The sequence below is a fragment of the Rhamphochromis longiceps genome, linkage group LG7 (genome assembly GCF_057381845.1).
Source record: "Rhamphochromis longiceps isolate RC_006_pf linkage group LG7, R_longiceps_female_GT1.1, whole genome shotgun sequence".
Lineage (NCBI taxonomy): Eukaryota > Metazoa > Chordata > Actinopteri > Cichliformes > Cichlidae > Rhamphochromis > Rhamphochromis longiceps.
The window spans coordinates 34,670,429-34,694,024 of NC_140563.1; the positions used below are offsets into that span (position 1 = coordinate 34,670,429).

A 23,596-nucleotide genomic window follows, 5' to 3' on the forward strand; every position below is an offset into this window, starting at 1 on the left:
AAATGGTATCAGTCTGAAAAGGCCACTTGAGTTCATTAATTTTATCAATTTAATTTAGACATCAAGGGACACTTTTTAAAGGCCACTGGATGACCAGATTTAAACAAAAACAAAGTACATTTATATTTGATGTCCGGTGCTGTGGTAACAGTTACTCTGTGACAAGTGACTTGGCTTCTTCTCAAAAGCCCAAAAGGTTTTTTAATGTGTTTGAAGTTATTGAGGAAGACGGGGGATGGCTTTACCGACACCAGGAAGGAAACAAAGGCAGAGAGACTGGGTCACCTAGATGGAAATGAGACCGTGGACACGGTTGTTTCAGATGCTGCAATAGCAGAACATACGCCATCGCCTCACAGTAACAAGGTTTTGGGTTCAGATCTGCTGGTCGGTGTCTTTCTGTGTGACGTTTATGTTCTTCTTGTTCCGGCTGAAGTCCAAAGACATCCCTGTTAGGTAGCCTGGGGATTCTAAACTGGCCGGGCAGGTGAGGTAAATAAGGTGCTGTATTGAATGTATAGGTTTTGAGTGGTCAACCCTATTTTTAAAAAACCTTTATAAAATGTAAAATCTTATTCCAGAAAGAAACCAGGAAATATGAATTTCAAATCAAGGTAGAGTATCTCAAATTTGTGACTCTTAAGGAGTTCTTGATCCTTGCACCATGTCATTTCCTGTGTCTTTCCCCTCATTTCCTGTCAACCAACTTTTGTGATTTTTGCAATTTCATATCTTAATAAAAAATCTTCTTCTGAGCTCATATATTAATATTACAACATAACTCTATGAGCTAGCTTTATACCATTACTGTAAACAATATTTATGTGACCAAATTTGTGGTAGAAAGCTTTTAAAAGCTGTTGTGCATGATATTTATTTTCAAGACTTTTTCCTACATTGGCACTTTAACACCTTGCACTTTTAAACCTTTCTACAACTCAGAGTGAGTCATGTATGTGCTGGGAAATAATACAACAGGTAGGCGGGGGGACAAACAGACAGAGCGAGTGAGAGAGAGAGAGGGAGAGAGGAAGTGGTGAGGATGCTCTACAGTCGCTGCAGCACTTGGCTCCTCATTTCACCACAGTCAGCCTAAGAGCTGATATCACACAGTATTTCTCTGTCACTGCCTTTTCCCAGACACGCATTGGCCAGTTTCTTCACAGCACCATGCCGATCAAGGTGAGTGAGAATCTCTTCTTTTTTCCGCCTCTCCACTTTGTGTTAAGGGGGGCAAGCGGTCAACTTTTCCATCTTAATCTGTGCCATCTTAGCTGTGAATGTGTCATTGTTTTAGCATGTGTGGGCCATTCGTGTGCCTCTTTAGAGGGAAGATATGCTGGCGATGGTATCACAAGAGGAAATCAGCTCCACTTCCTTTTCGTCAGAGAAAAATAAAATGTGCCATAGCCAGCTGGCGAGGAGTTGCCATCATTTGCATGCATGCAAAACAGCTGCCGTGTGTGTGCTGTGTGAGGAGGGTTCAGGTTTAAACATTCACATGAACTGACTGAGTTAAATATAGGCCTTCAGTGAAAGCACCCAGCTAAAAGTAGACATCAATTCAGAGGTCTTTTATAAAAAGCAGTGTAAAGGACCGGCGTTGAGTTCCTGTTCGAAATGACAGAGTTGTAAAGAAGTGATCACTCAGATGTGTGTGAGTTTGGAGGATGTTAGCAATACTGCTGACGTTTGTTGCATCATAATGAAATGTGTTTCTAGTCTAGACTATATTGAGATGAGGGCCTGTGGGCTCCACTCAGGGTGGAATGTTTAATATTTTAATATAACTTTTATGGACAATATATGACAATACCAAAAGATCCATCTGTGCATGTTCAAGCAAGAATGTCATACTTAGTTATACAGTATAGTGTCAGAAAGTGAGTAAAGTGTAAAGTAGCTTGACTTGTGCTAAATAATATTGTAATTTACAAAATGAGCCTCAAATTCCATAAAAAAAGAGACTGGAAACATGCTTATATTAATGGATCTTCTTTATATAAGGAGAGAAGTCGCCATCTTTGACTGTTAGAAAAAGAATCAGGTTTAAGACGTGATCACATTAGCTTTGCCTTTCAGTTGCCTTAACCCTTTAGAGCCGATCGGAGCGGGCACGCTCTGTTTTGCGTAACTATTTTTAAATCCCGGTAGCACTGCAACCATGTAAGCTAGCGCAATAATTTTTTTTGCATATGAAACCGGAGGAGTTGTACTTACATCTTATGCCATCAGCTTGTCCTAGGTCACGGTTTCCTTCCACATAAAGCTTTGCAAAAACTGCATAAAAAGCGCTTGCAGGAACAAAAACGTAATATTCCAGAAACACGCTTTGCCGATCCGATCAGCTGTTCATAACACTTCCTACGTTGGAATAGACGTCAGCGCGAACTTTTGCATTTCCGCCATTACCTGCCCGAAACTGGAAGTGACGTCATTTTCGTGGAAATGTAGTCTTTTTTACCATCAGGGCCTCAGGACCTCAGGGCCTATACTGGTCTTTTTAAAAGTTATCTTTGACTTTATGACTTTCTGTGTCGTTTCTGGGATGCTTAGGACTCATATTGCACTGCTGGAAATATTTAATTTAGATGCAGATGCTGCTTTTTTGCAAATTCGTTTTTCCTGCAGTGTATAAAAATTGGTGTATTTCAAAAATAAAACTATGAAGACACTCAAAATAAATTTCCTGTGGTGGGAAACTATTTTGTGCAACTTTTTTGTATTTACAGTTATGAGGGATAAGCCTCTTAAATTTCTCTAACTAGAAATATATGTTAAAAAAGCAAAAACGATTTTCAATTTTTTTGTAGTTTATTGCACTTTTTTGCAATTTATGTAATTACTATGCACTTAATGAATACATATTATTAAAATCTAGGCTATAATGGTTGTATTGATGTATAGCAACTTGAAATGCTCCCAGAAATGGCTCCACAGCATGTAAAAATATAATATAAGCTCTGGCGGACTTGGTTTTATGGTAGGTCTTAAAGGGTTAAGGAACATTCAGCTTTTATATACAGTAAATGCATCACTATTGGCCCCTTTTAAGCCATCCAGGCATGAATATAGAGATAACTCCTAAATGTAAATAAATACTTTTTTTGATGGACTGAATTGTCTTAACACTCCTTCAGTGGCTGTTTGGGTTGGCGATGACTTCCTGTACCAAAGCTGAGGAATTCAAATATCTTGGGCTCTCAATTGGCTCAATTTTGGCTCTCCCTTAGATATAGAGTTAGTAGCTGGGTCATTTCTGACAAGCTAAGAGTGGAGCAACTAATCCTCCACATCGAAAAGAGCCAGCTCATTTGGTTCAGGTATCTGACTAGCATGACTCCTAGGTGAGGGGTTTTATGTCTTATCGGGAGCAAACCCAGTTGAGTTTGCATTGCATTACTAGCTTGGCCAAGCCTCAATGTCCCCTCTGAAGAGTTGGAGTAAAGTTGGAGTCAATATGTAAAGTGTTGCAAAGCCAAACCAAAAATAATCTACCAAAGAGTTTATGTCCATACAATTAACCTCATTCACTGATCTGATCCACTAGGTCAGTTTTTAATAATCTTTAGCAAGGTTTTTATATCTATTCAGCTTCTAATTTAAACATGCAAAGGAGAGCTGCATGTGAGATCCTTGAAAAAACAAGTTTTGCCGTCACGACCCCCTGAAAAGACAGTTGCATTCTCTTAGAGACAGACCGCGAAACCACATCCTGAAACAGTGCTTAAATTAGACAGGGGCTTGTCTGCCAGGATAGAGTTTTCAAATTTTCTCATTAAACAAGATGATGTTACTAGAAGAAAAGTAACTTGTGTTTCCTAATGTTGGTTAAAATGCTGGTGCAGTTGCAAACTGAATCACAGAATACCTCCAGCTGATGCCTTTATGTACACACGTAAGTCAACTGTGTTAGTGTTAGTGCATCTGCCCATTTTCTGGCACAAATATAATGCAGCTGTAACCTATATGGACTTGTTGCCAGGTTTCCAGATTATAGATTTTGCTGATTAAAGGTGTATAATTTATTTGTTACACTTACGTAATGCTTGAATCTCCAATACTGCTTATGTGCAGATTAATTTTTTCAATTGTTTCCATATTTGTTTGTTTGAAGTTTAAGTGGTTGTGTATGTTTTGAATGCACATTTGCATGAAAATACGAGGTACTGAATATGTTGTAATTTAATTATAAACCTTCCTGGAGTTTCATCCATGATAAAGAATGATATAAATATGTGGTTATGGGGAATTGCTGAAGTTAATTTTCACAGTTTTAAAACTGCATATATTTTCACGAGGTTGAAAGTAACACCTCACAATACAGCCCTCAACTTTCCACATCATAGTCCTACAGTTATTTTCAGCATCTAAAATTAGAACTTATGCAGAGTACAAGAAGGGAGTTTTTTCAGGATATTTGAAAGAACGGCAGGGTTCAATATATCCAGTGGCACAATGGCTTAGGGCCAGAAAAAAAGTATGCAGGCAAATTGGTTGGACTTCTGTTCAAGCCAAAGAAGGTCACCTGTGAATTGTTTCACATTAAAATACCAATACATGTCCTTTATCACGCCACCTGTTTGGATAGTTTGAAACAGTCTTTTTAGTTATTCAAATCCACCAGTGGTTTGTTGTACTCGGTTATAGCGCAACTAAATTAAACAGAAAGCAAAGTGAAATCTGTCTGTGTTAAAAGAAGCTTTTAGATCTTTAGATTTTGCACAGATGTCTATGCTGCAAGCTGACAGCAACCACCCAGTCTCTTTTTAGCAGCAACACCACAGAAGGCAGTTCAGGTGAGTTTAAAGTGGGGTACATGATTTACTCTATTATATTTACTACAAAGCTTCAGATTTATGAAATTAAATTAGCAAATATATTTGGTGGTATATGAGGGGAAGGGAAAACTTAATTTTAAAGTTTCTTACACTGGTAATTACACATGGGTGCAGGCTGTATTATAGAGTATCCCCTCTTGCCTTTTCACATTAATTACCCTTAGCTGGGGTTGTCTGTATTTTTTGTAATTTCAGGAGAATTACATTGGAAATAAACCATAATCTAAAGCCCATGCAATTGAAATGAACAGATCTTGGTATATGGCTTCATTTCGCTAATCACTGTGTCCTTTTTTGGAAGCTGATGATCACATAATCAGGAAAACACTGTGCACTGTTATAACACGGGGGGATTGAACATGTAATAGTTCCCAATCCTTCTTAATTGGGATCAAGCGTTGTTGTGAAGTATTCTGGAGTTAAAAGACTAACACATTCACCAAAAGGTCCTCAGAGTCCAGAAGTACCCCAGACAGAAAGATTATTGAAAGCCCAGGATATACTGTAAGTCACAGGAACAACTAGACAAGACTGATTGGGAAGCTTTTCACTAGCGTGTGTGCGCTTTGCATTGACATTCATGCAAATGCAACACATTGTGTAACTCCTTTTTTCTTTACATCATCCACAGGAGCAGCCTACCTGGAAAATGCACTTTCTGTAAATTGTTTTGTTTGTGCATTTACCACTGAGGGGAAAAAAGGAACTCGGGCAGAATCAAAGTTGGAGGAAGGACAGCCGAGCTTCCCTCTAGTCCAGTTCTCTCTGTCCAAAAGATGTCAGCATCCCCTGCCAGCACCCTAGGAAGGGGAACCAAAACCTCTAAAGCGTCAAAGGATCATAAAAAGGTGAGTGGATCATTTCAAGCAAGCAATGGAAAAATCTTCAGGTAGGAACAAAATTACTCCCACCCAAGTCATTGCTGATGTCAAAACAGAAAATACCTGCGGTCAAACAGAACACTGAAACCAAAGGTTGTTTTTTTTATTTGAGAGTCTAAATGTGAAACTTATTATTTTCTTTCCTGAGCTATTTATTTTAATTATTGACTACACCATGATCTTGGGAAAAATAATTAGTAGCTTAAAGGGGTAATAAAAATCCAAAAAGTCATACAGAAAGTCATGTGCAATATTACTTTAAGTCAAATGAAGTGCAATAACGTGACTGCAGCTACTCTTTCATCAGCTGTGTTATGTAACAGAGCTGCTCTGTGAGGTAGGGAACAAGTGGTGGGAAAATGGTGTGATTAGGCTGATCGGCTTCACACTCTGGCTCGCAGGAAAAAGCTCTAAATAAGTTCTAAAGTAAAATGTCTGCTTTTCTTTTAATTGGAAAAATTAATTTACAGGTATTAAGGCTTCGTTTAGTATTTGAGGTTGTCCTGAAGTGCCGGGAGCCTGTTCCAGACTTGCAATATAATCAAAGCAGTTTATTTTAAATGATTTGTTTATTTTAATTATTTTCTGATATAAATGAAGACAATTGTTTTAGTCACACTATATCGTTACATTTGGTCCACAATGAAATGCTGTGACTTACTGTAACACACTATGGCGTTTAACTGTGCCCATAATACAGCCTCACAGAGCACCAGGTGTCACTTTGAAAAAAATCCAGAATGAGCCCCTGTTAAAAACAACAGACATATTTTGTATCTGTTTGGTATCTTTGTATCCATACACAGAATCTTACCAAAACAAAAACAAAAAGAAATGCTGACCATTAAAATCTGTAGGGATGATTATAATTTTGCATTTAGCACAATTTTATCATTGAAGACTGTACTTTATCACAGGCAGTATAAAAGATGGCCATAACACCCATGGCATCACCCATTGTTTTAGGTTTCTGCAGTTTTGAAGCCCCAGTGTTAGAATTTTAGGCCATATGTTTTGTTTTTCAGTATTAAGTGACTATAAGTGACAATGGGAATGCTAACTTTTGGAGTACCAATTGTATTCTCATTGGCTAATCACTTGTTAGCTACATCCATGTTTTATGCTCTCTATGCATGCAACACACAGATACACATGCAGGCTAATAACAGGGATACGTAACAGAGTAACAAAATACTGGAATGTTTCTTATCAAAATTAAAGCAATAGATTCTTGGAAAGTTCAAAGAGGAGATAATAACAGTGAGCTCCATGTTAGCAGAGGAGAGGCCTAGCTACCTGAATCGGGAGATCTGTCAGGGAGATCAGAGAATAAAAATAACTCCCTCATAAAGGACAAAATATTTTTTGTGGTACCAGGTGATAAATCTGTCTTTTATTGCTGTAAACTTGTACATTTTGAGAAGAGAGCCAACCTGAAGTGATCACTAGAGAAACTACAGTTTCTGGTTCTTCAGTGTTAGCTAAATTTTATAGTTTGCTGTTTGTGTTTCACATGCTTCCTACATCAAAAAGCTTCAGCTTACTATCCTCTTTGTATATTAACACGATATCTAAAAATGATATAAATAAGACCATTAATCTAGCTAATGCTGTCCTCACTGTGAGGCAACTGTAAGCACAGTTTTACTTTGAATTAAATGCTAACATGCTCATAGTTACAAAACAAACTAAAGGAGCCATTATTGGTGATGTCAGCATGCTAACAAATACTGGAGATTAAAATTCCTACTGAGAGAAGCTTGCCAATGCTATAGCTAATCCAGTGTTGAGGTATTTTTGCACCGGACCAAAGTGTTGAACAACGATAAACTATGTTACAAAGAAAGCAAGAAAATGTGCAACTAAGTGCCACAAAAAAAATTCCTAATTCTAGGATGTCTAATTTGTTTGTTAGCCTACACCAGCTGCACTCAAAGGCGCCATCCAGCTGGGCATCGGTTATGCTGTGGGAAACCTCAGCTCGAAACCAGACAGAGATGTTCTCATGCAGGACTTTTCTGTGGTGGAGAGCGTCTTCCTGCCAAGGTACACTCACATTTGCACTGCAATCCTTTCAGAGAATGACCAATGCACATGCACAGGGATTTCCCCCCCATATATCTAGGATGTTTTTTATGCATGTTAGGTTTACTCTGAAATGTCAGGGAGTTTAATTTTATCACTACCTACCAAGGAACTGAATGCATTTTTGGGAGATTTGAGTAAGCTTTAAATCCCAGATTGGCCTCATTACATAGCACATCAAGTCACAATCCAAGTACTAAGCCTAAACCCCAAAATGAACCAAAACTATGTAAGTCAGCAAAGTGTGACAAGTGTGGGAGAAAGTGACGATGTCACTCTCTCCCAGCCTACAAAAAAAATAAGTTGACTACATATTACCAACGAAAGAAAGAAATGCAAATTATTATGAGAAATCTTACTCTAAGTTATTTAAACAAACACAGTGGCAGCCAACCTGTATTGCTGTTAAGAAAAGAGGGAAGTTACCTTTAGAAGTGTGCAAATAATCACTTGTGGGTTGACAGAAACCACATGTTTCAGCAACCCCATTATTTCTCAGTAGGCATTTTGCACTTGGTCACTAGAGGAAGATAATACTGCAGCTGTTTCTTTCCAGTAGTTCATTTCATGGATATCAGCTATCAGTAATTTTCAATAGTTACACCTGTGCATTTCTAACCATGACCTGTTACATGCTCATGTCACAGTGCTCCTAAAAGTTGCAAATAGCTAGACTAATGAATATTTTGTATGTGTTCCAGTGAGGGTAGCAACCTGACCCCGGCACATCACTTCCCAGATTTCCGTCTGAAAACATACGCCCCACTGGCTTTTCGCTACTTCAGAGAGCTCTTTGGCATCAAACCGGACGACTATCTGGTGAGGGTGGAGACCCAAATTCACATTCTGGCTCACGACAATGTGGTGTAAATTTCCCCTGAGTTGATTGCAAAACATTGTTCGGCTTAAACTGTTGCCTCACTTTGAATTTCAGTACTCCATATGCAATGAGCCGCTGATAGAGCTGTCCAACCCCGGTGCTAGCAGTTCCTGGTTTTACCTCACCAGCGATGATGAGTTCATCATCAAGACAGTGCAGCCTAAAGAGGCAGAGTTCCTGCAGAAGCTGCTTCCTGGTTACTACATGGTGAGCTACTAAATAAACAAGTCTTAGCACATTTGCATTAAAGCCATACAGCAACATATGTTTGCATTACTCAAAGCAAGGTAAAGGGCGGGAGGGGGGGGGGGGGGGTTATTCTGGCCACACATGAAGTATTGTGTAAGTGCAACATACAGTTCCATACTACTAGTAATTACTTAAGTTTTAACAGTTCGCTCAAGCTGCTTTATATGCTAATGAAAAACACTCAACATTATTAGCGAGAACCCCACCTATTAAAATTAATTGGTGAAAGTGGTGAGAAAGAACACCTATTTGACAGGAAGAAACACCCAGCACAACCAAGTTCAGGGAGGTGCAGGAGTTAACAGATGGTCAGGATCACACAATCCATCCCTAATTATAATCTTTATTAGAAAAGAAGATTTCTGTCGGCTGAACCTAAAATGGAACTGCTGTGCACATGCATCAGCACATGGACATGACTAGCTAAAATGTTACTTTTGGGGAAAGGGAACTGATTACTATATCACCTTTTAATATGCCACTGATATAATCTACAGTTCCCAAAATGACCTGTTTACATGTGTATGTTCACATTTCTTCTCCGACCACTTATTTTGGACTAATTCCTATTTGAAAGTTGCAGTTTCAGTCTTTCTCTTCTTAAATTGACTTAAAATGGACAATAAAATGATTCATTTGGACCAATATTATCAGGGACATTTACTCCTTCTCTGTTTATCACTTAAAAAAACCCATCATCTTTGTTATTGTAGAATCTCAATCAGAACCCGAGGACGTTACTGCCCAAGTTCTACGGCCTCTACTGCATCCAGTGTGGAGGCATCACTGTTCGAGTGGTGGTCATGAACAATGTGCTGCCGCGAGCCATGAAGATGCACTACAAGTACGACCTGAAGGGATCCTCGTACAAACGCCGTGCCTCACGCAAAGAGCGTTCCAAGCCCTCACCCACATTCAAAGACCTGGACTTCCAGGACATGCACGAGGGCCTGGTCTTTGACCCGGACACATATAGTGCCTTGATGAAAACCTTGCAGAGGGACTGTCGGGTATGTTTACATGAGGATGTTACATCCATTAGCAACTATGTGTTGCATTCAATAGATAAATATTGAATGGAACACCTTTAAGATGTGCATTTTTACTTGTCGGATATATCAACCGCTAACATTTTTAAAGATCACAAGTCAAAAATGTACTTTTTTCATGATACTTGAAACAACATAGTCTAACAACTTAATTAAAAAAAAGATTGCCTTAAGAGGGTTGCTAGCTCATCATTTGGGGACCATTAAAACCGTAACCTTTGTGTTGTCCTCGGGCAAAAAATGGTCCCTAGGTGAATGGCAAACAAGTATATGGGAATCCCGAGGACACCAAATCCAGCTAAACTACCATTTTTATGTTGTAAGCCACATCCACTAAACTGCTGGCTAGTGAAGTAGATTTAGTGTTTAGTCTAGCATGCCTTCAGCAATACATTCTCATCCTGAGGGCTCACATAATGCGGGGTTATCCGATGCTGCTTGCATCTCACTTTTATGAACATCGTGTGTGTCAGGATGGCAAAGTTGGGAGCTGAGTTGTAATGCTCCCATTTTAGAGACACTGGAAGTTTTTTAGTCAGGAGGCTATGCTTAACAGTCCGTTTATACCTTTTTATTTTGCTTTGTTTTTTGCACACTCGCTAATTAATTTTCTTTTGACGCATTTTTTTTTTCTTAATTGTAGGAGTGTCCTGCTGTTTAGGCATGGCAGCAGGTTATTGTCTGTTGTAGGCGCTGCACTTTGCGGTTGTGCATTGTCGCAAGGGTATAACATCAAAGTTATGTGGGCTACAACTGCTGGTGTCTTTGCTCTTTTTAATCAAGTGAAACTGAGTCATTAAAAGCAGCCATTGTTTGTGTTTCTCGCACCCTCTTTAATCTTTAATCTTTTTGTTTTTGCTTCTCACTCGTCCTCCCCTGTTGTTCACAATAACTTTTGAACTAATCATCATCCTACCTACATTTATCGCCCTTTTAACCTCACTGTTCACTGTCCAGTCAGACCTCTCATGTCATCAGTTGCAGATATTTTAACTGTTCCCAGAATTAGATCTAAGGGTGCCCAAGGTGCTTTCAGGTATTTGGAAAAACCTTTTTATGTACACATGCCTGCATTCAGTATGTTTTTGTTATTGGTTTTTGTTCTAATTTGTCTTGCTTTATTATAGTTTGCTGTTTTCACTGAGTTTGGCATTGTAAACCTACACTGGTTTTCATGTTCTCCTGTGCTGAGCACATTGAGTTTGCTTGTAATGAAATGTGCCATATAAATGAAATTGCCATTGCCATCATCATAGGGCGATGCACTGCTGGAGTTTCATGGGATTGCACAAACATGGGACCATAAATCCTACAATAGGCACTTAAAGGTGCTTGGTTGGGTTAATTACAACCACTTGGTTTGAGTTAGGATGATATCAGTGTTTGATTTACATTGCATGTACCTTGCTTGCAGCTCAGACATGCTAATAACTTTGACACAGTAAGAACATCCTGTTTTCATACATGAGCTTTTGACAGTGTTCAGAGATTCTGGTCGGTTGACCTTTTCCACATGTTGTGCAACAATAAGAGATGGTTTGTCTGACATGCTCAGAACTGATTTAGGCGATATGACACAAGACACCTGATGCTCACTAGCTGTGAATTATCTCGCAGGTTTAATAGGATCTTCCACAAAGCTTGTTCTTAAGAATTTGGAAGGTAAGTGTTGCCCAAATTTCGAATGCTTAGCTATACTCTCTAAAAGGAAAGGTCCCAGAAAATCCCAGTTATTCCAGAGCTCCAAACTAAATGGTCATGAGGATAAAACTTTTATCAGAAAAACATCACTCACTTGGTTTTTATGCCAAAATAAACCCAAAATCCAGAGTTTATATTCAGCCAATGATAACTGCGCAATTCCCCTACTTTGATAACATCACACAGGCCAGCACCTGGAACTGTGTCCCTGTTTGTTATTCCCTGAGCTGTTTTGATGACTGCATTAGTGCATGCCTGTTGTTTCATTAGCGAGAAACAATAGTGGTCACTTGATGAAGGATTAGCGTGCAGCAGAGCGAAACACCTGACTAATGGTCAGGCGGAGCAGCTGGACACTAAAGCGCAAACTGGATGTAATACGCTCATACTGGGCTGCTGTATACGACCTCAGTTAGTGCATTAGGTAACGCAGCACATTTTAAGGCCCTCTTTATTTACAAGAGGTACTTCGTGACATAAGTGCTTGGTCAGAGGGATTGAGGCTTATGCTTTACTGTATTTTTGCTTATAGATCCAGGGTTGATCTCTGGGAGTGGGACTTCCTTCAAAGTAAAACTTTTTATTCATTTATTTTTATAAAGAAAATTGAACTGTAGGTGATTTTTGTTTTATTTTATTACTCAAATTATTATATTGTTAAAACCACTGAGTAAAAAATGTGGACATATATCAAAAAGGTGATATAATAAACAAAATAATGACGGGAAATTCTCTATTGCCTTTGTTTGGTGATCTGAAACATTTAAGTGTGACAAACATATAGAAAAAATAGGAAATCAGAAAGGTGATTGCAGCTGATTGCTTGACAGATAAGCAAGCATTCGTGCAGCTCTGTGGGGTTCATGTCCGTATCAAGTAGCTTTCTTTAGCAGGCATGTCATTTGTAACCTCCACGTGGCTAACCTGTTAGCTCATAAATGCCAATAATGGAAGGGTTTAGGTATGAGGTCTAAGTAGGGAACAAATTAAAGTATTGACCTCTTTCTTTTTGGTAGATTAAACGTCAGAGGATCACCAGATCATTCTGAGGGATAAATAAATGTTTATTTGCTCAGACAAAATCTCATTAACAGTTGGCAAAATTTCCTGTTCAGCTCAGCTGTGGGATTCAAATGAAATATCTCTTTATTTGGGAATATAGAGAGATACTAGGCCTATGTAAGCAACTAGAAGCCTCGGACACACATAACCACAAAATGTCTAATACCGCAGGCTCTGTTCTGTAGGCTCGATTGACCCTTTTAGTGGTTCGTGTCTGTATTTCGTTACACGAGTTGCCTAAACAATGACTGATGTGAACTTTACCTCATTTTAATGTTTTGATGATTTGATTTCAGCATGCCATAGCCACCATTACTTCATTCATTTTCCTCTACTGAAAATACAACACTAATTCAGATTTATTTAAATGAAGAGTAATGGATTATTTTAATCCCACAGCTGTTCTGTTAGCTTTGTTTATTTTTATAATGTAAATCTTTCATGGCCTACCGCATTCAAGGTCCACCAGAAGGTCTGTAGTGTGCAGGTCACACTGTGACATGCTTTTTGATGCTCTAAAGGTGGGCATTTCAGAATGGGAGTTTCTTTTAAACAATGCCACTGAAGTAGTTGCAGGTTGTTTGTTTGGCCAGAACCTTATAGTGTCCCTGTAAATCAGTGGGCTCTGGGGAACTTAGTGTCATGGTTTCAGACCTGATAGCCACTAGCATGTGTAGTATTTAAACAGTTAAAAGAATGGAAGGTTAAAAAATTTTAGCGCTGACAAACTAATTATTAAACATTAAAGAAAAATTTTTAATTTTCAAAGGGGGTTCTTAAAATTTGATTCCCTGAGTTCAGTTTTGGTCTCTTATCAGGTCCTGGAAAGCTTTAAGATCATGGACTACAGTCTCCTGCTGGGGATTCACGTTCTGGATAGGAAGCCGCTGAGCAGAGGAAGCAGATGTGACAGCAGGAGAGGACAGAAAGTCCTCTACTCCACCGCCCTCGAGTCCATCCAGGGGAATGTCAAGGACCCAGAACCAGTGGCAGATGATGACACGTAAGTGGACACTTTGGACTAAGCAGCACATATGATAGAGGAAACCTTTTTTAACATCTCACATCACAAGTTATTTTTATCTTAAAATAAGTATTACCATATACTTTATACATACTAGTTTGCACACAGTCAAATCTAATAAGAACGGTTTGCTTCATACTAAAACGCCTGTTTTTAGGTCTTGTTTCCCTTATTTTTCTAGTGGCTTTTTTTTTTAAAACCCCACTGCTCGCTGATCTGGTCAAAAATGTAGAAAAGCTGGACATTCAAAAGCATAATTTCATTTAAAAAACTGTAAAATTATCATAATTTTTTTTCCAGATTGGGTGGAATTCCTGCCAAACATAAAGACGAGAGTCTGCTCATCTTTTTAGGAATTATCGACATTCTTCAGTCTTACAGGTGAGCTCACAGCATTAACATGCACAAAAATAACATGCAGAAGACAAACTGTCTCATCATCCTTACTCAGCTGCATCCCCATGCAGCATTACAGAAACATTTGTAGACTTTTTTTTTTCAAATTCATTAAAATAGGCAAAGACATGCGACTCTTTTTTTGTTTGTGACTCTTGTTTCCTTGGCATTATTATTAGTTTATATTTTATGATTCTCAGGTTTTCATCCTGTTTTCCTGCTTCAGAAACATTTAAATTAGTTTAAACACTCATTACTGGCTCAGTAAACACAGGCTATATTATTTGTTATTTATTATTTAAACTTGGAAAATCTACCAAAATGGGATCTGTCCCCATCTCTCATGGCAAGATTGACACAGTCATGGCTGTGAGGCACGGCTGCAGCTCAGGCTCAACTTGGCTGAGGTGGCCTTCCAAGTCCAAAACCCACAACTAAATTAAAGAGATGCATTGCAGCAAAGCCATCAGAAGCATAGAAGGCATGTAAAAGCTGGATTTGCAACAAAAATGGATGAACGAATACCAACAGCTGTGACAGTAAATTGTGTTGAAAAGATATAATTTCAGGTAATACCACTTTGTACCACAAGATGGTGCAGTCAGGACAACCGTTATTCAACCAGGCAAGTCCTTAATAAAAGCACATTCTTATTTATAACTGCAGCCCCTAGAACAGGGGTGTCGAACTCCAGGCCTCGAGGGCCGGTGTCCTGCAGGTTTTAGATATCACCCTGGGTCAACACACCTCAATCAAATGATTAGTTCATTGACTCTGGAGAACTTCAAGACATGTTGAGGAGGTAGTTTAGCCATTTAATTAATTGTTGGATCAAGGACACGTCTAAAACCTGCAGGACACCGGCCCTCAAGGCCTGGAGTTCGACACCTGTCCCCTAGGGGAAATAGAGGTATTTAAAAGGAAATCTAAAAAGCTAAACAGCTCACGTTTATGTGAACATATACGGTTAACCACTGCCCCCTGGTGGTGAAAAGCAAGAACAAAAAAACAAAAATTTCAAGGCTGTGCAGCACAACCTTGCTAACCACAGTGGCTACCTCCATTTTATTATATACAGTCTATGGTCGAGAGCAAGCATAAATATTTACACAAGTAAAAATGTTACATAATGAACTCATTTGATTTTCAATTTTTAATCATTTTCAGGTTCGTTAAGAAGGTGGAACACTCCTGGAAGGCTCTTGTACATGACGGGGTCTGTAATACTTCTTACTTCTCCTTAACTCCAGGCTGTTTTATCCCTTATGTATGCAGCTGCTCACACGTGTGCCCTGTTTTCATTTCAGGACACAGTGTCAGTGCACAGGCCCAGTTTTTATGCAGACAGATTTCTGAAATTCATGGGCACGACTGTTTTCAAGAAGAGCCATCGTAAGTCATGCTAACCTGCCACCATTCTGTTTCCTGCATAAACGCAGCTTTTGTTTTAAATTCTTTCTCTGTGTGTTTAAGCTTTAAGGGGAGCATCTTCAAAGAGGAAGAAGAACTCTCTTTATGCAAAGTCAGTCTCCCAGGAGATTCTGTCACCGCTGAAGGAGATGAAGGAGGAGAAGAAAGCCCAAAGCATGGACAACCTGGATGGAAACTGTAAGCTGTTTCTTTTGTTTATGTTTGTTTTATTAGAAGCTTTGCTTGACTTGTTCGCTGACGGTGTGTTTGTTTTTAACAGTTTACAGTTCCTCCAAACAGCCGGATCTTCTACCTGAGTCTGCCGTTTCTTTAAAACTGAGCGGAAAAGAGGAAGAAGACTATGAAAACAGGTACTTCACATGTACTGCTTTCAGATCAAAGCCCAGTTTTCAGAAGAGAAGTTGAAAAGTTGATATTTTGATCTGATTCACACTGACACAGACATGAAAGTGTGTAACCATTGAGATTATTTTTGTGGACATTGTTTAACTTGCACATATTTGAAGCCTTGAAATTTGGCCGTTGCCATGTTGTTGGAGCCATAAAGGACCATATTTGGATGACAGGGTGGTGAACTATGTTATCAGGAAGCTGCTCAAAAAGGCTTTAGTGTATGGGGATCAACTTCCTTATGGAGCCAGCAATGAAGTGGCCATTTGAGGAATTGTGTGTTTTTAGGAGTTGCAGTTCATTTTCAGCTCTAAAGTTTGCTTCTTGTGGCTTGTGAGCTGCAGTTTTTTTCCCCTGCCACTGATGAAATGTTCCAAATAACTGTGTTTTTACTGTTTTCTAAAGAGCTAAAGCTACATCTTTCTTTTGATATTCAACAATATATTCTGAGAGGATGCTGAACGATGAATGATGATGTAGACATTAACTCGGCTCATACACAACAGTAAATTGTATTTCTATGTTGCAGTGAAGACCGACGAGCCTCCAGTTCAACGATTGCTCTGGACGATCCACTGCCGTCCCTCAGCAGAAGCCAATCTGACTCTGAACTGGATGTCTACTTGGTAAGCCATGTAATTTCAATTGCAGAGTCTTAATGGGTTCTGTAATGCTATAGCTTATCGTTAGAATACAAGCAACCCAGGCCCAGCACCGAAGACCAGTAAACATTTAACAAGCAATCCAGTCGGAGCCCTGCTGAATGAGGCTCAGACTGGCTCCTGAAAAGAAAGTGAACAAGATTATTTTTCAAGCTGAAGCTTTAACATCCATCTGTGGTTGTACACCCCTCACTCAGTACAGCATCAAACTGAATTATTTAGCTAGAGAACAGATCTCAGGCTACATTCACTTGTCACACAAGGGGGAGGAGGGGAAAAATATTCAGGGAGGTCAAGCTCAGATGTTTCTATGTCCAGAAACGACAGTTTAAATGTTATCAGCCCATTGAATTGTTTGAATAGTTCCATTCGTGTCACCTCATCTGTTTCATTCAGTCTTAGAAACAGAAAGTATACATCTGGTGGTCATGCCAAGAAGTGACTGTAAAATCTCCAATTGCAGATACCGTAGCAATTAAGTTATGCTTTTGGTGCCTAAAATAAACTACCTGCTTAGGTTTATTTTATTTTGGGGTTTACATCCAACCAAACAGCTCATAAAAATCGCTTTGTGCATAAAAGCTCCAAACTTTTCGATATATTCTCACATCCATATGGGGTCACTTGCAACATTGTTTGTTTGGCACACGTCTTTCAAGACATTGCTTTACCAAAGACCATGAAAGATAAAGCCACCAACACCCACAAACCCACCCATATTTTAACCATGCATTTTGAAGCTTTCATACTAGTGTTTTTGGTTGCAACCATGTAGAGCCATTTTGGAGTCAGGTGGTTGGAGCACTACATAATCAAGTGCCAAGTATGGCTGGCAAGCCGATAAACTGTATATTCAGTTCAGTGCAGTGCAATTGAGTTTTATTATATATATTTAAAGCAACAAAGCGCACCAACAGTCACCTAAAGGCGCTTTATTAAACACCAACAAGCAAACAACCCAATTTGATCCAGCACGTGGAGAAAGTGGGAAGCAAAAACTCCATCTGTACTACAAGAAATCTCCAACAGAACCAGGCTCAGGGAGGGGCGGCCACCTGCTGCAACCGGTTGGAGATGAGTGGAGGAAGAGAGGACAAAAGACACTGTGGATGTATACGTCTAAAGCACAGTCTCATATCTCCTCCAAGAGACAGAATAATATAAAACTCATGTAAAACCTTCTTGGATGACCCTTCCTTCACAGGAAGTTCCATTATTTGTCACATAATATCATTTTAAAAAGTATCCAAAAGTTCATATATGATCTAGAGGTGTGTGCTTTAAACATGAAAGTCTTTGGGGACTTGCTCACTTTTAGAGTCAACCTCTACTGGCCATGTTTGTGAAAAATCCCAATTGACAATGACAATAAATAAATAAATACTAAATGAGGTGATCTCTGAGTAGACTTTGTAGGATGCCACCTTTTGGCCGTTTAGTGGGCTCATAATGTTTGAATGGATGCCTGAAACTATAGGCTTCAACTAGGGCTCATTAAGGGGCTCATTAAAATCCATTAAAACTACCTTATAAGACAAAGTCATGACAACAAGATCAACTCTGTTGTTGAGATATTATATTTAGTCCTCATAAAATTACATAAAAGAAGCCATAGTTAGTTGTTCTGCTGTATTTAGGAACACTGTGCACAATGAACTCAGGGGTCACTGGGTATCTCTGCATTTTCAGCCTCACACAGTCTCACCCAGGCGACCCAGCTGGAGCTGATCAGTCGTCAATAAAGTGTAAGCAGCAAATTACACCGATAATACTTTCTTTTAATTTGTACTGATCCTGTGATTGTGGCAAGAAGATGTGGAGGCTCTCATGATGTCATATTTTAGCCCCGATAAAGGCGCTCCATGAACAGAATAGAATCACGTAGTGATTCATGACCATAACAAACTGACCTTTATTCATAAGATGTTACTACCTAATACATGCTAACATTTTCTTGCTCAACACTCACATGCAATTTATCTCATCTTCTTGGAACTCTCTTCTTTGATGGTGATAGCCCTGGGGTCCTGAAGCCCCCTCTGACGTCCACTCTGTGTGACTCAGCTGAGTCCAGTTCCCTCCTCCCTGCCCCTCGGTCCTTGTGTCAGCCTAAGAAACCTTCATGTATTCTTTTTTTTCTACAGCACTTCTCTTACATAACCACAAAATCCTCATTCAGGCTTATATGAAGCCGTTCTTCAGTCTACATTAAGCGGTCCCACTCAGGCTCTGCAGGAAGCCCGCAGACGTCCGAGTTAATCTGATCTCAAAGCCTCTGACATTAAGAGTGGGACTCAGAAACACTGAAAATACTGTAGGTTAAAAAAAAAGGAAATTTGAGCCATGAACCTATCTGTCTCCTCAAGTAAAATTAAGTAAAATAAATGTTTTGGCTTGGGTGGATGAAAAGCATGCTCCCAGCTGTTACCCTTAACCTCCTAAAAAAAAAAAAAAAAAAAAAAAGGCCTGACTTCAAAGACAATGGGTTTTTTACTGTGGGAATGCAGTAAAGACTCTGCACTCAACACATCAGTTCAAGCATGACAGAAATAAATGCAGCCTGACAGCTTCACTTTGATGGACAACCTCATCCTCTGTGGCAAAAATCCTGCTCACTGGAGGGTTGAATAAAATATACTATACAGCCAAAAGTATTCACTCATCCATCCAAATCATTGAATTCAGATGTTCCATTCACTTCCATAACCACATGGTGTAATAAAATTAAGCACCTGACTTCAGACTGCTTCTACAAACACTTGTGAAAGAATGGGTCGCTCTCAGGAGCTCAGTGAATTCCAGCATAGTACTGTGATAGGATATCACCTGTGCAACAAGTCCAGTCAGGAAATTTCCCTCGCTACTAAATACTCCACAATCAACTGTTAGCAAAAGCATTTGGGAATGACAGCAACTCAGCCACAAAGTGGTACGTCAGGTAAGATCACAGAGCGGGTCAGTGGACGCTGAGGCGCATAGTGCACAGGGGTCAACAGTTTTCTGCAGAGTTAATCACCACAGACCTCCAAACGTCATGTGGCCTTCAGATTAGCTTAGGAACACGCCACAGAGAGCTTCATGGAATGGGTGTCAATGGCTGAGCAGCTGCATGCAAGCCTTACATGACCAAGTGTAATGCAAAACGTTGGTATAAAGCACGCCCCCACTGGACACTAGAGCAGTGGAGACTTCTAGTGACAAACTACTTCTCCATCTGGCAATTCAATGGATAAGTCTGGGTTTGGTGGTTGGCAGGAGAACAGTACTTGTCTGACTGCACTGTGCCACGTGTAAAGTTTGGTGGAGGGGGGATTATAATGTGGGGTTGTTTTCCAGAAGTTGGGTTTTACCCCTTTGCTCCAGTGTAAGAAACTTTTAATGCTTCGGCATACTGAGACACTTTGGAAAATTTCATCTCCCAACTTTGTGGGAGCAGTTTGGGGACGCCCCCTTCTTGTTCCAACATGACTGCACACCAGTGCAGGTCCATAAAGACATCGACGGGTGAGTCTGGTGTTGAAAAACTTGACTGGCCTGCACAGAGTCCTGACCTCAACCTGAAGCAAGACCTTTGGGATGAATTAGTACAGAGACTGATTGGGATGTCACCCAAATTCATATCCGTGTGATGGCAGATGAGCAAATACTTTTGGCAATAGAGCGTACATAAGAAAATATAAAAGATGCCAGGATGTTTTTGAAAACTGCTCTTTTTTTTTTTTTTACTTAACACACCCAAGACTGCACAGATGTGTCTGTTGTCACCTGAAGGCAATTAAAATCTTCTCTTCTTGATTTCTAGTGAGGAGAAACAAGGTTATTGCTCCTTTCCAACCACCTGCACTTGTGAACTTTGAAACACCAACCGCAGTCCAACAACATGAAGGCATCAGGACTTCAGCAAACATGGCACAAACTACAAGAAGTAGCCTGTTCTTCTCATTTTCTCCACTGTGAGCATCACTATGATCCTTGTAGAAGCGTAATGCAGTCACTCGAGAAAAAAAAGTCCCGTGTTTCAATCTCAGAAAAAATCTGCTCTGTTTTTCCAAAATAATGAGATGCCTCCTCCATGAATGTGGGAATGTTCTTCCTGCTTACGCCGAGTAGGGCTTGTTACTTCTGCTGCCAGTTTTTAATCCATCTGTACTTCCATTGACTCCCAAATCTTCTAACAGCTTTTTACTTTTACTCTCTACACTTTAACCACTTTCTATACTTTACATTTAATAATCGTACTTTAGTTTTAAAACATTTGAGGTGTGTTATTATTTCACTGTGCACCTTCCAGACATCATAGCAATATGAATGTATATGTAGGGAATGATAACACATAAAAGACAGTCCCACTGGTGTATCTGTCAACTGATATGCAAGGTGTAGAGTTGAAAGATGCAAATACACACAAAAAAAACCCACACATGCAGGGAAGATGAGTGTGAAGCAAAGACAGAGAAAAGTACAGCTCGTGATGTCATCACATGAAATCAAGACACTGCTGTTAGCATTGCACAAAAATAGCTAGTGAAAAAAGAAATACTTTTTATTTTCGAGTCCAAACTTTTGACTGGTTCTATAAAAAATTAAACTGGACTAATCTAATTCAGGAAAACAGAGCAGTTTTTTTATTACATGTTTTTGGAATTTCTAAGATAAGTATCCAAATTAATAATTCAGAAAAATATTTTTAATTTCAAGAAAAGTTATATAAGAATTATTGCATGTACATCTTGTTCATTTAAAAAAAAAATGGCTGCATTTGTTCTTGAAAAAAAGTGCATTAGGCTCTGTTGTTCCTCTTTCTTTTAATGTTAGGTGAAACTCGACTTTCCAAATCAATGGAAACACCTCTACAACTAGCAGATATGTTAATGTGTTAATGTGTATTAGTAGCACTGAACTACTGTGCTGACGTGCAGTAAAACACTACAAAGCTGCTTCTTTGCCTGTTATCGTTTACACTGCTGCTAGTAAATCCTTGTGTTTCTTTGCTGATATTTCTGATTTTCTGTAAATGTTTAAATTTCTCAGTGGCTGGTTCCATGAGGAAGTAAACATCAGCTCATCAGCTTCAGAAATAGATCAGTGCTCGTTTGTCTTGTATTTACGTAGAGCTATGTTCAAAGATCATTCAGGTTTTTCAGATGTATGTGTGAAAATCCACATTAGTTGTTCAGTTCAGTTCATTTTTTATTTCAAACATATACATTCACCAACATATCACAACACCAGTGTACAACAACAACAGCTGTTGTACATTCACTCACATTTGCATGAGTAACGCCCTGTTTTAACCCCGAAGAACATTACAAAATTACATGATTAAAAAATGAATAAAAAGACAAATTCATTAGATGAACTGAATTTTCAGACAAACTTCCCATTCATAATGACTACTTTGCAACGTACCACAATAGCTTACTAAAATTAGCACTCACGGAGCTGCTGGCATGGCTCTTACACCTGTTTAAACATACAGAAGATTTTCTGCTACGTAAGACTACGTAAGATTTTCTTCTACGTCATTTCACAAAGGTCAACTTTCATGCTATAATGATGTTTGAACACGTGACAATTTAAAGGAAAGAACTGGACCCTTGCCCTCTGCAGTAAAGCAACACGGTCGGTGTTGTGGTTTCACTCCATTTGTCACGATGCTGTGGCTCTGGGTTATCACCTCTGTCCTCTGATGAAATGTTTCTTTGCTAATAAGAGTTCAAAGAATGATAAAAAGAGTGAACATTTTGTGAAATGTATGACATTGCCTTTCAAACCCAACTGAACACCTACTGTAGAAGATTTTGTGTTTTAGTTTTATCCCCTGTTGATGGACTGGGGCTCTAACGCTTTGTGAACCTAAGTGCTTAAGAAGATAACTGGATGGTGGATCCCTTCCACCAAAGTTTCTGAGACTACCCACCTTTTCTTTTTCTTCTAACATTTCTTAAAATCTAAATCAATACAAGATGATATAATAATAATAATAATAATAATAATAATAATAATAATAATGTTGGTAAAACTAGACAAGGTGATATTCTGTTTATAGTGTGTCATACCTCATTACACCCATTTTATCTGCACTGGCGTTTCATAAAACTATATCCTGTTACAAACTGTGTAGTCCTCTGTAGTAAAAAGACACCATAGTGTGTCCCATGTATATACTGTCTTCTTATCTTCCACATGCCTTAAAAACTTTAAAAATCCGTGCTTTAAGATGCTTTGTAGGCCTATAATTGTACTATAGCAATACTTTACACTTGTATCAGGGAAATAAATTATTTCAATATCTTTACTTTGATCTGTGTGTTCGTTTTTTGCTTCAAAATTATGTTGCTTTAATATAAAATAGAGGGCAGTATCCATGGCTTCTGTTGATTAACCCATATTTTTATGTGTTGTTTAGTGGTGAGGGTGTGGTGTTTATTTCCCCTTTTCACTGAGTCAAGTTTCAGTCTTCTGATGATGTCTAACTGCTGATTGTCAACAGCTTGTTCATTGTTTTTCTGTTTACATAGAGACTCTATTCAGGGCAGAGGGTCTGACCAGAGCAGGTTAAACCGGTCACACGAGTTTTATATCACCACACATTCACCGCACGAGTAGTAACAATAGGAGTGTGTACCGGTGGCAGCAACAGCCTGAATCACTAACAGATTTTACATCAGTGCTCACTGTGGCTCCATACTCGGAGGAAGACGGTGAAAGGTAAAGTGAAAAGTGATCCTTGGTAGTGGTAGTATCATGGTCAGGGCCTGTTTTGCTGCATCTGAAGCAGGGCAGTTACATTTCTTTAGTGTTTGATCACCAAAAATGAAACCTCATTTAAAATGTGACAAATGTAGACAGATGTATGTGTGTTTGGCTGCTGGCTAACACGTGATTTTAGGCATGTAGACATGATCAAGACGACTTGCTAAAGTTCAATGTGAGCATCAGAAT

The 23,596-nt window shown here is 39.1% G+C and overlaps 1 protein-coding gene across 1 annotated transcript; it reads left to right on the forward strand.

Annotated features, from left to right (window-relative positions):
- Window positions 1-5,482: 5,482 nt before the first annotated feature.
- pip5k1ba (phosphatidylinositol-4-phosphate 5-kinase, type I, beta a) lies at window positions 5,483-22,770 on the forward strand. The gene is made up of 13 exons (XM_085411205.1): window positions 5,483-5,689; window positions 7,638-7,768; window positions 8,509-8,626; window positions 8,742-8,894; window positions 9,650-9,946; window positions 13,567-13,751; window positions 14,073-14,153; window positions 15,336-15,384; window positions 15,476-15,560; window positions 15,642-15,776; window positions 15,859-15,949; window positions 16,519-16,615; window positions 20,454-22,770. Exons 1-13 carry the CDS (start codon window positions 5,618-5,620, stop codon window positions 20,454-20,456), a joined length of 1,497 nt encoding a protein of 498 aa, XP_085267331.1. The 5' UTR covers window positions 5,483-5,617; the 3' UTR covers window positions 20,457-22,770.
- Window positions 22,771-23,596: the final 826 nt, after the last annotated feature.

Excerpts from the sequence above, each read along its gene's own strand:
- pip5k1ba (XM_085411205.1), top strand. The coding sequence starts at position 5,618 with ATGTCAGCATCCCCTGCCAGCACCCTAGGAAGGGGAACCAAAACCTCT. Across the intron at positions 8,627-8,741 it reads TCAAACCGGACGACTATCTG|TACTCCATATGCAATGAGCC; the intron begins GTGAGGGTGGAG and ends TTTGAATTTCAG. Across the intron at positions 15,777-15,858 it reads GGACAACCTGGATGGAAACT|TTTACAGTTCCTCCAAACAG; the intron begins GTAAGCTGTTTC and ends TGTTTTTAACAG.